This window comes from Ciconia boyciana, chromosome 2, assembly GCF_034638445.1.
Source record: "Ciconia boyciana chromosome 2, ASM3463844v1, whole genome shotgun sequence".
Lineage (NCBI taxonomy): Eukaryota > Metazoa > Chordata > Aves > Ciconiiformes > Ciconiidae > Ciconia > Ciconia boyciana.
In genome coordinates, this window is record NC_132935.1 from 143,695,751 (window position 1) to 143,713,318 (window position 17,568).

Genomic DNA, 17,568 nt, shown 5'->3' on the forward strand with positions numbered 1-17,568 from the left:
TATATTTTTACTTCTCTCTTACGAGTGAAGTGCACGCTCACTCCATCCGCGACACCATTAAGGAAAAAAAAAAAAAAAATCTGTTTCAATAACCACAATTCACCCCATAGCTGATTTTTCATTATGTGTTTTGGGATTAATTTTTTAGTATTTTACACAGTAATTAGCTAGTTTGGGAGCAAACCCTCTCCAGGGGATCATTAATTAATTACAGACATGTTGTTTATTAATGTGTATTTTTATTTTCCAAAACTGTGCAGCGAGAGTGAACACAATTTAGTCCCTTCTCTTAAAAACATAAATTAATAATAATTCTTTTACTGCACAATTAATTATGGCCCAGTTTTAAAGCATCCCCAAGTTTGATCAAGCAGGAGGTGAAGAGTACCATTTTTTAGCATAATGAGCACAATCTTTTGAACTCTTCTGTTGAAGAAGTTTGGTGGTCAGGACAGAGCTTCATGAACGAGTTTGCAGGATGCATGCCGTCTTGCTATCACAAAATGCCAGCTACTCACAGTAAGAGCATGTAAGGGGCAATTCCACACAAATGCAAGTTTAATATAAGGCGGTTTACCCCTTAAAGTAAAGGGTAAACTTTGTGTAAAAAAGGGGTAAAATATGTGATCGTGTAAGGGGTAAAATATGTGACCATGTGCCAGTCTCAGACAGAAAACTGAAATAAAGGTATGCCACACTTTCAAAAATAGAGGCCATTCAGCTGTGCTTTGTTGATGTTGATGGCAGGTTTATGCATAAGTAAAAAAAGTTATAGGTACAACACAGCCTTTTCAGAATACAGAATACAGCCCTATTATCATCATCAACTCACAGACTCTTTCCTAGAAATCAAGGGTTAGACCCCAAAGTGTTAAAGCCAGAATGACAACTAGGAGTCCTGTTGACAGCCAGTAAGATGAAATGAGTAATTCTGGTTAGACTCTGGTTCCCCAGCTATTTTTTCCACAGGATATTTCTTAATGCTAACGCCAATTCCAGAACTGGAAACATTTCAGGAGCAAGCCCGTAAGCAGAGCAATTCACCATAAGAAACATTTAAAGGCCACACTTTAGATCAAGAATTGAGAGGTTTCAACTAGCCTGGACTTGCTCCATACATCTCCACATGATGTGTATCTAAGAAGAGGTTGAAACATATCTAAAGAACAACTAAATGAGAAAACCAAGGAAAACAAACACACACAGCAGGTAATAATTGTGATAGGATACTTCCCCTTCCCCTAGGTTGATGGACGAAGAATCACGTGTGAAAATCAGTATCTCCCCTCCCACCCTACCGCCTAAAAACGCTACTATAATCAAGACACAAAAATGAAGAAAGTTATTCACTTTTCTCTAACACTGTCCTTCCCCCAACTTTACTAGTGTCCTTTAAAAAGGGAAAACTCAAGGCATTGTGCAGAATTTCCTTCATTTGACAAAGCTTACTTTTACTCTCATGCTTTTGGCAGCAAACGTTTCCTCTTTCCAGATAAATCAATCAGGAGCCCCAAAATGTCTGCACAAGTTTGCTACAAAGGAATAATTCCAGGGGAAAGAAGCTTTATTTCTGTTGGAAGCATGTAGTTCTTTTAGAGGTTCATAAACACAGGTGGTTTCCATCTATAGGTTACTTCATCAGAGCCTCTTGCTTTTGAAACTAACTTAGTTGAAGAGTAGGGAGGGGAGAAACTCAGACTTAGAGACTGAGTCTCCTTTTTTGCTCCCAGGCAGAATTTCATCTTGTACCCAGTTAAAGGCTGTGCTGGATGACACGGGATTTACTCTGGATGTTGTTGTCTCTCAGAGCGGCTCACACCATTACTGACAGACCATGAATGCAAGTTATATGGTCCTGTGGTAAAACAGTGAGGTTGCGACTCATGAAAGTTCAGTCTAACTTCTGCCTGATTTGATATCTACATTTGAAATTCTGAAGGCAGCTAAGAAGCCACCTCAGAGTATAATTAATAGATTCCCACTGAATATCTCCAATTCCATCTATATTCTTTGGCAAAAGAAAAAAGAATTACATTATCCGTATTTTGTCTTCCTCTCCAAGAGGCCTTCTCTCTACATTTTTCACAAGAGATAGAAACTGAGCAAGGAAGATAGCCATGGCATTCTTCCAAACTTTAACAATGCAATAAACCCAATTCACACAGGTTTCCAAGATGAGGATCCATTCACAGTAGAACATCTGCTCCCAAGTCTTGCATCACCACTGAACCCCAGCAGCCTCTTGAAATCACCTCTTGGGCTCATCTCCTCATCAGTGAGTATGAAACATACTCATGAGCTCTGCCAGGTTCTACGGGCATAAATTCACATAGATGTCCTCTCTGAAGCTTAACTGGTGACACCAAAATGCAACATCACTTTGACTGTAAAAATCTACATCATTTCCACCCCACTTCTGGCAGAAGGAAATAATTAGTGCTGGCAATAAACCTACCAGAGCATCTCAATTAGAACTTTGCTGAAATTAATGCAGAAGACAGAACTTTCAGAAAAAGAGTCCCAGGTTCCCTGACAGTATTTGTTCAAATATGCTAGAACTTTTTCTCATAACAGTAACTTAGATTTTTTTTTACTTTTGAAATAGCATTTTGTTGAATATCAACACTTTGTTAAAGCTCATAGTTTGAACCCATTGTCTTAATGTCCACACAAAGTGTCCATGACTACGCATTCTCTCCACACCACAGAAAGGCCTGTTCTTGAGATATAAAAAATATACGTACTTAGTCTAACTCATAACTGCTTAGTTACTGCAAACTTACTTTCAAAGATAAAAATACCATTTTCTTACTGATTTGAACAGAAAAAGTCTTGAAGTGCTGCGTCATGCCTTTTTGAAGGGCAAGCAAATTAGGCATACCCTTCATCTTCTCTGAGCTTCTGTCATGATTTGATGATGGCCAGACACATCACATTTAACTGAGCCATACTACACTAATAACTAATTAACTAAAAAAAAACCCCTCAAGTATTTCTCCAGATGCTGTCCTCTGATTTCTGGAATTCTGTGCATCTCCAAGGTCAGCAGGAGATGCCTGTAACAAACATCCGGTTTCTATCTGGTTCCTCTCTGTGCATGAGTAGCCAAGATAAATCATAGCTTTTTTTGTTTGCCCCCCCCCCCTTTTTTTTTTTAAAAAACAAAACAATTTTTTTCCCTCCAAACTGAGCAAACCTACAGTCATGAGAGACTTCCCACATCTAAACAAGCCAAGGATGATAATGAATCTGACAAATGGAACCGGCATCATTCTTCGCATGGATAAGCTAAAAACCTAACTTTTTCTGAGCAAGCACAGATTGCTATTTTAACTGTAAAACTGCATCAGCCATTGGCATCAGCAAAGCAGAGCAGGTTGGAGATCATTTAATAAGTCTGGCTGTTTAGAAGGTCAATAAATAAACAAAAGCCACCAAACCACACTTTCCATCGCTTCTGCCAGTGTCTGACAGCCCCGCAGCCCCAGCCAGCACGCAGGTGCTCCCTTCTCTCCCTGCCCACTCCACTCAGGACATGAGCTCCCACCCCGGCTGCACTCCATACCCCCTGAGCTGCCTCAACAACTGGCAAGGACTTCAGCAGCATCCTTGTCACCAGAGACAAGGAAGCAACACCAGCTTAAGAACAAGACAAACAGAAGATAAATGGTGAATATCGATACTTACACTGAGACTAAGCTACAAACAAAACCAGGCACAAAACAAGAAAAAAAAAGAAGAAATCAAATAACTTTATGCATGTCTTATGAGTCAGCCGACAGATACTGACACTGCATTTGGACTATGATGCAGTTTTTGTCATCATACTGGGTAAAAGGAAATAACCAAAATGAAAACAGAAACTGTTATAATAAGAGGACGACTAATTCCAAAAGATACAGAAGAGGTTAGATAAACCAGTCCCATGGGGAGACGGGGGGTCGTGTATGTGGCTGGTTTCCAAAAACAAAACAAAAAAAGAACAAAAGGACTTCCAAAGAAATAGCATGTGAAAATCTTGCTTCTTTGTCAGAAAGCAATAATCACTGCATGTTAATAGAGAGAGAGATAAAAAGAAGGGGACACTGATTGAGCTCTATATGAATTTCAATACGTTCTCCTTCTAACTGCTTTCTGTAACCGCCTAACAATACAGCGAGGAAAAATGCTTCAGCTGAGAGGGTGTTAAGAAAAATATTATGAACCAAAATATGCATCCTAGCCTCTGCACTACTTCTTGCAACATACTTGGGATAACAGAAAGTCTTCCAGATTTCAAAGCTGAAGGGCATATCTGACCTTACTAATCACAGCAAGTGACCTCAGACAAATTCCTTCAGACTTGAATTTTCAAGATGGGACTCAGAAAACAAGTTCAAGAACAGCATGAAGCCAGCCTCAGGTACAGTTTCAGGATCACCATGGCCACAACCCATGCCTGAGTCTGAATGTGTAGTTCTAGTGGAAGAAAAGGAAGACAAAGATCCATTAAAGCAAAATAGCGCTGAGTGCGATTACATACAAATAAGAATCCACTGGTAACAAGACATTCATTTTACTCTCACTAAAAGAAACAGGAGAAGTCCTCAAACATGTATGTATGGAAGAACATCTTTTTGCATATGTGAGCTATCAGGCTAAGGAAAAGTTCACATACATACAAAGAAAAGCCCTGCTGAGCATGTGACAGCAGGAAAAATACTGTAAACCACTTGTTTTCCTGGGCCAGCACAGCAGCAAATAACTTCTACAGCTAGTAGCTTTGCTTTCATTTCTCAACACTGAAAAAGGTGAACACCTGGATCCTACAGAGAAACTTAATTCAGATTAAGTAACTACCTCAGGAGAGCTCAAACACAAATAATTCCAGTTGTTACTTGGAATTGGTGATAATGCACTATGTGCTCTCTCAGTGGCCTTGCCTCCATCATTTGTCATTAAGTTTTCAGCAGCATTCACTCTTATTTTTAGTTATTAAATCACTGCCAATATTTCACATTTAAATAACCTGTAATACTCAAGTTTGAATTTTCAAACTTGATAAGGAGAATTGCCGTACCTGAAAACAACAAAAGAAGTACTAGCAGGACTATGACTCAACTGGCATCAAAGTAGAAAGCTTTGCTGGAAGGGAAAAGGGATAAACAAATTCCAGAATACACAGAGAAACAGGTGTAAGGCAATGACAATTTCTTTAGGCCTTAATATCATCAAAATGAGATTGTTTTGTGCATATAAAATCCATTTTGCTTAAATAAACTAGTCATAGCCTGCAATCTCCTTTTCTTGTCCCTTCCAAATAAATAGCAAGAGATGTCAGTTGACTCAGAACCTTGGTTACTGTGGATGGGATCCTGCAAATATACAGTTGTCAGTGATATTGTGAGATACAGCAGACAAGGCATCATACATGCAGAATTTCTCAGGAAAACTAAAAAGTAGACAGAAATCATTTTCATTTAGATCCTTTCATGAGAAGAAGATTTAAATATAGTCATATGTCTGTTAGTACTGTGGCTTGGAAGAAAGAAAGAAAAAAAAAAGGCAATAACGTATAAGTACAAAGAAGATGGAAGAGACAGACCCATCAGGGAAGTCACAGGATTATTTATGGCCTCACAACCAGGAGATTGCCCAGCAAGGCCAAGAACAAGAAGCTACTTACCCCATATGTAACGTACACTGTTTTGTTACTCTACTTTATTTAATCTACCAATAAATTACTATATCCCATATATCCCAAGAAAATAAACAGCAGGATTTACACGTAAGCATACTTCATCAAAATAATAATAGCTTGCATTCAGACTCCACATCTCTGGAATGCATATATCCTCCCATCTGATCAACAGAAACATTCAACACAAAAATACGCATGCACAAGTGAGAGAAGTAGGCCTGGAAATTAATCTTCATTTTGCAATGCTTCTCTGACAGCTAAAACATTTGCCTGCAGACCTGAACTGAGGTAAGAGCTTTTATATATGTCAGTGTTTTGGCCAGATCCTCACAAGTCACTGCTGCGGACGTGGATTCAGACCAAGTTCTGCTCCTTTGCTCCACACATTTTCACAGAAAAATTAAGCAAAGGACACATACATATTAACTAGTAACATGAACTCTTCTTCCATTCAGTGTCCATAGGAGAAGGGAAAGCAGAGAAGGGGAGTAAGCAGTTTCTGAGATGAAAACTCTTCCCTGAACACAACAGAAAGGTTCCCAAATTTTGGTCTCCTAAAGCCCAGGTTTATCTCCCAACATTAAGAACAATTCCTGTTCTGAATGAGCAAATATCACTGCCAAGTAGATCTCAAAACCTTCCACGCGATCTCCAATTTTTCTTCAAAGCCTTGAAACCAGACAGAACACAGCAGCCATTCCACAGTCAGTTTTTCTTGGTGGCTTTCCTGCCACCTCTCAGTTACTTACTAGTTTGCATTGTGGTCACCTAGACCTGGTTCTGAAGTGCCTCAACGTCTTCCAGAACCTGACTTTCTTCCACGTGCAACACAGCACAGCAAAGTGACAGGAATCCCTAGTCGCCATATAAATACTGGTAATTCTCTGAGAAATTAAGCGAGGCTGTCCAAGGGTTTTTTGGGGGTTTTTTTAAGCCAGCAGAAGTTTCACAAACCAGCATTTTTACAGACCAATGAAAGGCACATCTGTCCCACAGCTGATCCAATAAGAAGCTGCCACTCTCCAGCAGAATGGCAATATTTGCTCTCTTCCACACTCACTTGAAGCACATTTGCTAATATTATCGGTACTCATCTAGAGGAAACAATTATTCCCTTTAAGCAGCTGAGAATGGCTCTGTAAGACCTGAAGTGCTGGCACTATTCTGCTACAAACACACACACATTTGCATCACACACCAGCCCTAAGAACCAGTGACACAATTCAGATTCGTAGTTTGTTGGAATGGCCTCAAAGACATGGCACATGGCAGCAGAGACCAGTAAATCTGCAGGGCAAGCTGGTGTGTAAGCCATCTGCTGCTAGGGAACCACTGGACCAACACCATTCCTCAGTAGTGGAAGTGAACAGTACTGGGGGGAGGAAGAAGTGGAGTCAGGAGTAGTAGGAACACAATCCCACCAAACCATCTCCCGGGAAATCTCCTCTGTAATGGAAAAGCTCATGAGACAACATCATCCCCACCCATTCTCCCTCCCAAAGGTGGCAGACTGGAAAAATCTCTTTCCGATACAGAAAGACCTTTTCCGACACAGAAAGACCTGAATCTGAGAATCACATGAATGAAGATGGGCCTCCCACAGGAGGCATCAGATGACATTACTGAGCTTTTACCTCCCTCTTTCCCCCCCAAAAAATTTGCCTGTGTCATGTCTCAAGTAACACTTCACAAGCAGCAGCTTCCAATATTGAGTTGTTATCTTCTGCCTGGAATTATGTTTCCTCTCATTTGCTTTGTGACATACATCTGAACGGACCCATTTCTCAAGACACTTCAACTACCTTTGCACACATTTGGCAGAGTAACTTAAACCACCAGATAAAGATTTTCTGACCCAGTTCCCTGGTATTATTTAGAAACTGCTTTGACACCCATATTTCTATGTTTGTTTTCCAGATTCAGTTTTAGGCTTTTTTAATTTTCTAACATTACTTCCTACATCTCTTTCCCATCAGCCTTCAGTCACACCAACTGATAACCACACACTACCTGGCTGTCCCAGCATTAAGCAGATGAGAACTGCATCAAAGTCATCACACAGCCTAAGTCAAACCCAAGTTCTCAGCACTGGTAACACCCCCACCCCAAAGGTATTCAGACCATTTATAAACATTACCCATATAGCACTTATTCTAACCATTTATCTGGAAATTCTCCATCACAACATATCACACGTCACAACACAAAGCAGTTCAGTAGTCACCAGTCTCCTGCTTCCTAAATATAAACCAAGTCATGAAAAAGCAGACAGCTCAGCCATGGCTTGTAATGATTTTACTGTATCTAGATCACTAAAGAATTACCACACCCAAGAAGGAGGGACAAGCAGGCTTCCAAAATCCTTTGGGTCACAGGCTCTTCCCTAAGTCTGCCACACACCAGCCCCACCCTTTTAAGTCTCCCAGGAGTGAAACAGTCAACGTTTATTCCAAGATCCTGCAAAAAGTAACACCGAGTCTCAAGAGAGCTACATTTCTCTCTCCTCCATCTCCCATAATCCAGATCCTCTCCCACAGGAGGAGAAGGTAAAGATATAGTTCCGTATCTATGCTTCCTACATGCACTTCTCTCTCAAGCTACTTACTATAAATACAACTTTAAAAAAATGCACAAATGTTATTTAGCGTATTATATGCCTCCTGCGTTATGGCATTCAAATTCCTCTTGTTCATTCTTCACAGAGCTCTACTTTTTTTCCAACTACACCCTTCCCTTTAACTCTTCAAATTCAAAATATTCTCTACACAAGAGTTCTGGTTCAGAGACGGGTGTCCTTTAAATCAAGACATTTTTCATGGCAATGTCCCACAGAGGGAGTATCCTTTTTGTTTTGGGTTTGTTTTTTTTTTTAGAGAGAGAGAGACTGTGAGAGCAAGCACATTACAGAATGAAGAAGTGACTTGGCAAAACTCCCTCCCCTTTCACACACTTCCACTTCAAACACACAGAAGTTGTTCCATGAGCGAAATAAATGAAATTTGGCTTCCTCAGAGTTGGAGACACTAGATGTAGTAAGGAGTAGATGAGTATTAAGGATTTTGCTGAGGTCAGAGTATTCATAACACCTCCAACCAGATTCTCCTATATTCACAAGAACTTGCATTCCAGCTTTTCCATCAGAGGAGATTCTTATCTCTATCCCTCAGCCAGCTCACATGCTTTTTCACCAAGCATCTAGGCGTCTAGCGTCGGACAGCTTCGAAGTTACTGGGTGGAGTCAGAAAGTATTACATATGCAGCAGGCACAATCACAATATCCTAATTTCCTAAGGAAGGTGGCCTTAAAGAAAAAGGTGCTCTGGATATTGGGCAAAATTAACACTAAAACATAGCTAAACAGCAGCAATACAACTCAGCATATAAGAAGCAGTAATTACAGCAATTCTTATTGATTTTGAGTCTTAAGATTATTTTTGTTTGATTTCATTATGACATTGATATTAATTTATTTAGTGTGCACACATATGACTGAAGGTGTTAAACCATGATTTAGGTGCTTAGAGAAACCACTAACAACAGGACAAGAACCAACAGCTCGAGACTCACTGACAATAATCTAGGAATAAATCATAACAGCAAGCAGATAACCAAAGGAACAGGTTACCAGCCTTGCGATGAGGTTAGTCACAACATCAACACTGGCTGTCATTCCAACAAATATGCTGCAATTCAGCCACACGTTACTGGCCTTGATCACATTAATTTCAGTGAAAAAGAAAACAGTTCCACCATTATAAGGCAGAGTGGACAAATTCTATAGCTCTTGTTACACTAACAGTCCACAGACATGAAAGCAATCTTGCATAGTTGGAAGTCATTACTCTAAACTTTGGCAGAGAAAAAACTACCAGAGCACAAATAAAACGTTCACTCAAGGGCCAAACATTTGTTTATAGACCTCTCTTTGCATGTAATGCTGCTCCTCAGAGGTGTTTATCTTCTATCTTGGTATCCAGAGTAGGTAATCAGTGCTTTGCCTAGAAGAATGAAGCAGATGCTTTCTGTGCCAGAACCTACACTCAGAGAGTGAAATTTAGGTTGCTTTGAAAAGGAAGGCAACTTTTTTTTTTTTTCAGTTTGCCCACTTCAGAGAGCAGGTAACAACATTTCAGGACACAAGAAGATGCCTTACTCTCTCCCACTCAAATTAACTTTGAAAACAGGCAAGAACAGGCTGCATACAAACACCCACACCCCCCCAAATTATGATATTTCATGATAGAAGAAACCAATCCACAAACCATTGAAAACACTGAGAATCTTCCTGCTGATTTCAGTATGTTCTGGAGCAGGCCCATGTTCCAGTTCCCACAATGTGACCAGTAAACATTGGTATAACAAAAAGAAAAAGGCTAAAATTTAAAAAAAAAAAAAAAAAAAAGGCAGCACACTATTACTTTGCTGCTTTGAATGAAAGACTATACAAAAAGCAGTCTGTATCCTACTCCTTTATTCACCTGAGTCTCTGGAAGATGTCATCTTAGTAAGGTAAAAAGGCTATCAATGGTTTTAAATGGATTAATTCAAGTATTCTCATGGACTAAAGTAAAGGCCAGCAGCACCTACAGAAAATAGTTTTTTCATTCAAAATTTAATCAAAGGAACACAACAGCAGGTACAAAAAAAGTGACAAATCCCATGCTACTCCTTCACACTATTGTTGTGCTCTGAGCTTATGGGCAGGACTAAATGCACCACAAAGATCCCTGAAGCACTTCTAGAACAACTAAAACTATTTTCTGACATGCAACTTATTCACAGGCCTTGCTGTTCATGATTGTTTTGGTCCTAACTTACTAGAGGGATTAATTTCATAACCCACAGAAAGCAATTATGTGATACACTTGCCTGTCATGTTTGATATCTTAATTTTTAGTCGTTTCTCTTCAAAGGACGACTTCCTGCAGTGCTGTACATTTCTGAGCTACTGCGTGCAAGTGTAAAGTAGGTAGAGTAACATCCACTGAACAGCTCAATTTTTCCGCCTCAATTCCTGAAGGACAAACAAGTAAGCTCCTGACGTAGCACCTACAATGTGCAGAATAACCTGACAACTGACTGGGCTGCAAACCCAAACCTTGCGGCTTTAGAAAGGTAGCCTTCCTCTTCATCCCACTTTCCCTCCCCCCTCAGAGATTTCAGGTCCCTGCTGGCCAGCTTCTGCTACTGGTGTCCTGGTCACAGCTTACAGGCTAAAACACATCAGTCCTCCTTCTCTATTGAGGTATTAGGAGCGCAGAGCCCTTACCCGCAAGTTCATTGCTACTTGTTCAATCCCTACTTCACAGGCCTACCTCCGTCCAGCAAAGGGGAGACACAGGCATCTTTCAGCACCATGAAAGGAGAAGGAGTATCTTTTCACTAACTGTACAGGGAGAACGTGCGGCTTGTTAAATGCAATTTATGTTTCAATATTTGACTATATCATTTTTCGTAGTAGGAGATCTACAAAGTTGAAGTAAAACAGTGCTTGGACAACTACCTCCTCTCTCTCCTTCTCATCTGATATTCCCACTTACTATCATCACAACTCTCTTCGTAACTGCATCCCTGGTATATCAATACTACGTATACTAGCCAGAAGACTAGATTGTCTTCCTTTTATATCATGGTATGGTCTTACTAGTGTTTTTCACAATAGCCTTCCGAGACCAACAAATGTGCCCACTCCTCTGCTCGCAGATATTCTCTCCCTTAGAAGTACGTGTCATTACACTCAGGTACACTATTGTTACTAAAGCCATTTTTATCTTCTGATTTGAAGGATGTTTGAAAAGAAAGGAATTAAGTGATACGCGGTACAGCCCATTCTCCAATTCACACTTTAGGCTAGATAATTGCCAAGAACCACAGTGTTGAGTTTGAAGAGATAACAAGGACAACATAAAATCTCAGCACACTTTTCTTTCTTCTAAGAAGTGTCACCTAAAACTATGGAACCGACTGATGCTAATGTCACATCAAGCTCTTCCCTATTTACAGGAGATGGAAGAAAATTCTTTTGTGTACCCTTCCCACTAGCCTTCTCTTGCTACGTCTGCAGTAACTCACATCAACAATCTGCCAGACTCCATTAAAAGCATATTTGAAAGATTATTTTTTCCCCAACCCCCCTGAATTTAAATAAAAATTTGCTCAAGTTGTCTCCTGTTCAAATAGAAAGCCAGGGTTAAAGAAAATGCATACAACCTGTAGATAAACAATCCTGGGGATGGGGAGGGGACAGAAAAAATGCCATCTTCATAAGACAGCATTTTTTTATAGATTCTTTCAAATTCTGTATCAGATTTAATACCAGGTATTTACTGGGTAGGTTATAGCACAGATATACCACTGCAGCCTTCAGAAGAAAGTACTGGACAAAAACAGACCAGACTTGTAAAACAAGCGTTCAGAGTCTACCAACCACGTATTCGCACAAGTGTAACTTTTAGGCAGGAATCAAGTTCTACCAGTGTTATAAGAGAAATACAATAGTCAGGACCACTGCGTGATCCGACAAGAGTTCCTGAACACAGAGTCCAACCCCAGGACCTTCACTCCAGACCTGAGAGGGGTTGAGCCGAGTCAGAGGTCTCTGCAACACACATCAGAAAAGCGCAAAACATTTATACCACTGTTACTGAATTTGAGCAGAGGGGTGTAAAATTCAGTGCGATCTGTTTAGAAAGAGATGAAGTCTGATTTGATCCAGTATCAAGGACATTACATCATCATTTATTTATTCTAGAATCTGGCATTACACAGCAGCTATCTCACTGTAATCAGCCAAGAATTTAAGCTTACAGCATGCAATGAAGAAGAAAACACAGAAATGCCAGAAGCGTAACATCAACACATGAAAATATTACCATTTGCTTCCAGCTATGGTGGCAGAGGCAAGCCAAGCATTGACTACAATATGACAACTCATCACACCAAGACCTACACCTCTTCCTGTGTAAACGTGCACTGCAGGACAGCTCGCACTGACTTGAACCTCTCAAAGCCTACCATAAGTAAAGGCAAGCACAAATGATGAGCAGCATATTTTACAAATTAACACACATATCATATCACACATAGGTCAGGACCCCAAACTGATTACACTGAATAATCAAGTATCAGTTTTACCAATACAGCCAGCTGCTGGTTTTATGGCGTTGGGGTTTTTTTTTATTTCGTAAGAAGCATTTATCTCAGTTGACATATTCAGCAAGAAGCCAATACAGCAGCACTTTACATAAGGTGTTCTCTCAAGAGTGATGTTTTTTTCCACTGTCTGTTACAGTACAGACCTACAATTATGAGAACTCCCATGGGTAAAGTTCTATAAAGTATTTTCTCCACATGCAACATTTCTCTGCACAGAACATTTTTAAATGACCACTTTTCATACAACATTTAGTTTTATTACGTTCCAAAAAAATCCAAGCATTCCATTCAGAGCCTTTGACCAACAAATTTATCTGGTTGTCATTTGGAAAATGAAAATATGTTTGAGCAATATGCATGTATTAACACATATGCACATCATAACACTACTATCTATGAGTTTCTTTTAGCACTAGTGAGAAATACTAAGGTATACCTGGACTACATAAGGTACAAAGATATTTAACCTACCTCATCAAAGCTGCTATCTTCTTTCTTCAAGGCTTTAAAATAAAACAAAAAAAGAAATAGTTATCTGTACTGCATTTCAGTGAGCACAAAGTAACTAACACCAGAAAAGAGAAAAACAGAGCAACATTTTCCTGTTAAAATAGGAAAGAACAGGCTGGCATGAATAACAATTTTATACTCAAAATCTGAATCTGTAAATGGAATGTAGGACTGCACAGTGTGTTTCCAGCAAGTAAATTTACATATTTATGAAAAATATTATCCTCTCAGGTTAAAGAAAATAAGAGTTCGCAAGTTGAGTTTTTTTTAATTCCTAGTGAGCGTGAAAACACTTTATGGAGAGCCTGACTGAACTTCAAAAGGGAAAAGTACAATAAATACCTAACCATGTATTCAGTTTGTCACGTACTAAACCTTTATGAAATAGTATGCATTGTAGCATGCTTTTTTCTTTTTTTTTTTTTTTTTTTTACAATATGACTTACAGTAAAGCAGAAGAGATTTCTGTCTTTCTTACACTGTTAACTAGCAATTAATCAACAAACACGGAAGAGGAAAACAGTGCAGAAATCGTGAGCTAGTAAAGCAAGAAAATAGACATGAATAGTTCTGAAGTAGTAGCAAAGATTAGGCTGATGAAAATTTTTCCTTTAGCATACTGGCTATCTTTATTGAAACGTAAAGAAAATTAATGTCTCCCAATCTCCATTGAACTGTGTCAGTCTGAAGGTACAAGTCTGGTTGCTTTTCTCTGTACACCACAACCTGACCAACCAGGGACTGTGTACTTGACCTGAAAGTGCTCTTCGTTTACTTCTCTTGAAGAGTTAAAATAAGACAAACCATTGCATCGATGCACTATTTCTTTTCAGTTTAAATCATGAAGGTTTGCAATTTGAGGGAGGTCACCTGAATGACCATACAGTTCGTGCAGTGCTGCCCCAGAAGGCTCCCTCTTCATCACTTCAGCAGTATAATGTTTCTTACACTTAAAATGCATTTATTTCTGCAGGAGATAAAAACTAAGGCGCCTAGCATGGTTGAGGATCTAGACTCCAGTAGTTTCTTTGCTCTTTTAGATGCTCCTTCTGCCTTCAAATCGCTAGTAGTTTCTAAACCACCACCTCTTCCAAACCCTGTCTTCAGAAACAACAGTGTTATTAGCTTCAAAAAAAAAACAAAAACAAAACTGTAGAAGCTGTATGACAGGCATAACAGAGGCAGGACACCTCTGCAAAAAGTGCTGCAGCTCCACAAGCTCTGCCATGGGTAGCAAGGCACAAATCCCAGTTCTCCTTGTACAGAAAAGCAGGGATCGTCCAGCCTTCCTTTCCTTTCAAATTCCCATTTCTTTCAGACATGAAATATGTCTTCCCTCAAATCTTTGAAGATTACTGTGTTACAATTACTCATCTAGATTTCAGCTCACTAACACAAAACAAACAAACAAACAAACTGGGATTTTGCTGAGGAGATTTGAGGCACACATTGTATATTTTTATCATGAAATGCATTTTTATGGTTTTGAAGGCCAGACAAAATGTTTTCAGACTGCCAATCCCAAGTATCCAGAACTATGAGTCAGGACATTAGGAAAAAAAAAAGGGGGGGGGGGGAGAAAGAAAGAAAAAACCTGACATGTAGAATATGTTTTAAGAACACACTTTTAATCTTTTCATTTACCTTTCAGGTCACAATGACATACAAGCTATAAATTAGTATATGACACACCTAGGTCACACTGACAAGCTTTTCTCCCTTAACAAAACACAAGATTTTCACATGACCAAAACATTCCAGGAATAGCAAAGCAACAGATAACCAAACAAAATTCACAACGTAACAGAACAACAAGAAATGGGGAATCTGTGATCCACTGCATATTTTTGGCTTGTCTTTACCTTAACTTCTACCTTTGACTAAAAGAGGTTTTTTAAGAATCTCCAAAAATAAGAATATGAGAGTTCTGGCTACTCATTTAATCAGATTCTGTTTAATAATAATTTCACTCTCAACCAATTCACTACATAGCACCTTCAAAAGAAATCATCAAACTAGCATATTTTACACAACAAATTATAGTTGAACCGGTTTTTTTTCCTCATCAGTGCAATCCTTTCCTTTTTAAACCATTAAAAAAAGCTTTGCTGAACTTAAAAAAAATAACCTGTTTACAAATGAACTTCTCATTATCTCAGGTATGTGAGCTATGTGAGTGTACATTGGAGGAGATTAGTGGAGATAACCTTTGTATTAGTGAGGAGCTGGTAACAAAGCCCAGGGATGCTGAGAAGCCCACAGACTGCTTTCAGTGCATTGTGAGCAACCTCAGCAATGTTTCTCTCTTTCTTTCTTTCTTTCTTCCCTCCCTTCTACCCTGGTGTTAGTTTTTGCCTAAAGAGGTTGCATAAGAAAACAGAAGTGAAGTGGCGTAAGCTGAAGAGATCTCAAATATGATTTTGGTACTATATGAACTTCAACAAATGCATAGCCAAGAACTCTTTACATAACTAAAAGATGATGATACTTTTATAAAATTACTCATTATTAATTTTAATTACATAATTATCAAAGCATAAAACTAAGAACCAAACCTAATAAAGGTTTAAATGCTAAAATAAACAGTGAGTCAACTGAATCTCAAGAAGTTGGTTAACATACAGTATCATGTGTTTGTTTATAAGGACAACACAGTATATAAGCAAGGAAATCAGAATTTTTAAACTAATTTGGATGTTTGTATAAAAATGGATAGGCTGCCAGCAACCTATCAATAAAAAGAATTCTGTAAATTTTTCAGATTCTTAGTAATGTAAGTCCTTTATGATGAGCTAAATTTTATGAGGGACACTCCTTGAGAAAACTTCTGCCAGGAGAAAGGATGCCTCAGCTGCAAAGATAGTTCATTTTTCTAGAACTGTGAGCATATAATTTCTGCAGTAAAAAGCCATCCTGTCTATTTTAGAATATTAACTTCAGTTTTGCACCATAGGCCATACGCATTTCCTTCAACACATCGTGGTGCCGTATCGCCCTTTACCAGACTTGCACATAGCACAAAGGGAATGCTCAGGGTGAAGGCTCAGAGATAGACAATTTCACACATCACATTTTTCAGCTCAGCAAAATAAACATTCTCAGTACCAGGTACTCTAACAGTTATGGGCTGGATCATAATTTTACAGGATGAGTATGTATAATACAGCCAGATCTTCATCTGGGTGTAGTGGCTGGAAAGCATCAGTTCACAGTTAAGAAGATGGGCCAAGTCTACTTGAGGCTATCATCGGTTGTGCCCCAGGGATAACTAAGCTGGTTTTAAGACTACCTCCTCTTTTCTCTAAAGATGCTGGGGAAAATAGGTTCAAAAATTGCTTAACATACTGTGGCACAATGTAAAAAAAAAAAAAAAAATCACCTTATAAATTCATTACTGATATAGTCTCTCAAATAGAGAGGATTACTTTGTGGGGAGAAGGTGGTCTTGAATGTAGTTTATTGAGTATTAACCTGGAAGCCCTAGGGAAAAAAAAACAAAAAACAAAAAACAAACAAACAAAAAAAAACACTGACAATGACAATGAGGATACATTTCCATCGCTCTTATCCAACAGGCTAATATAAACTTTGGTATCAAAATGAAGGGGTCTTGTAGTATTGGAAGAATTGTATTTGGCAGCTGGGATACTGCCAACACAGGGGGGAGGCCTAGCAGTGTCTTACCATTCCAAGAACAGCCATCAGGTGTTCCCTACTGCAGCACGTGGAAGTTTGACTCGCTAATTGTCTCAACCACCACGTTACTCTTGTATCATTTGTATAGTTATGCTCATGATGCTATACTGTGTCCTTAAACGTTTGAAAACGTGTAAATTGCAGCGGAACAGGGAAAGTTAAAAGATCATCATAGTTATTGATAATAAATCACAACTGAACGGATGACTGACAAAATTCCAGATTAGACACATATTAAATTAGTAATTCGGTAATCTCACCAAGGAACCAGCTTTTCCAAAAAGAGCTGTAAAACCAGAGTGACAAATACCCAGAAAGACCTCTTCTAATGAGATTTTGGGTTTCTCTCCTGCATTTCAATATCAGAGTTAAGTACAGCATGTGTTTTAACAGAGGATTTCCTGGTATGCAAGTTAAGAGTTTTTTAAACATAGGCGTGCTTTGCTTGGGCTTATCTGTGGCTCTGGGTATCAGGGAGTGGACTATGTTCAAACCTCATACTGATAAATTAGAAGTTTTTTTGCTCA

The 17,568-nt window shown here is 39.0% G+C and overlaps 1 protein-coding gene across 4 annotated transcripts in view; it reads right to left on the reverse strand.

Annotated features, from left to right (window-relative positions):
• Window positions 1-17,568, reverse strand: part of CDK14 (cyclin dependent kinase 14) — a 354,521-nt gene that overhangs the window by 334,293 nt on the left and 2,660 nt on the right. For all 4 annotated transcript variants that reach the window (XR_012041197.1, XM_072854293.1, XM_072854295.1 and 1 more), the window contains exon 2: window positions 13,307-13,338. Coding sequence is in view for 3 of the 4 variants with exons in the window: in XM_072854293.1 (XP_072710394.1) it covers window positions 13,307-13,338 (32 nt within the window). In the remaining variant the exon portion in view is untranslated. The remainder of the gene's footprint in view (window positions 1-13,306; window positions 13,339-17,568) is intronic.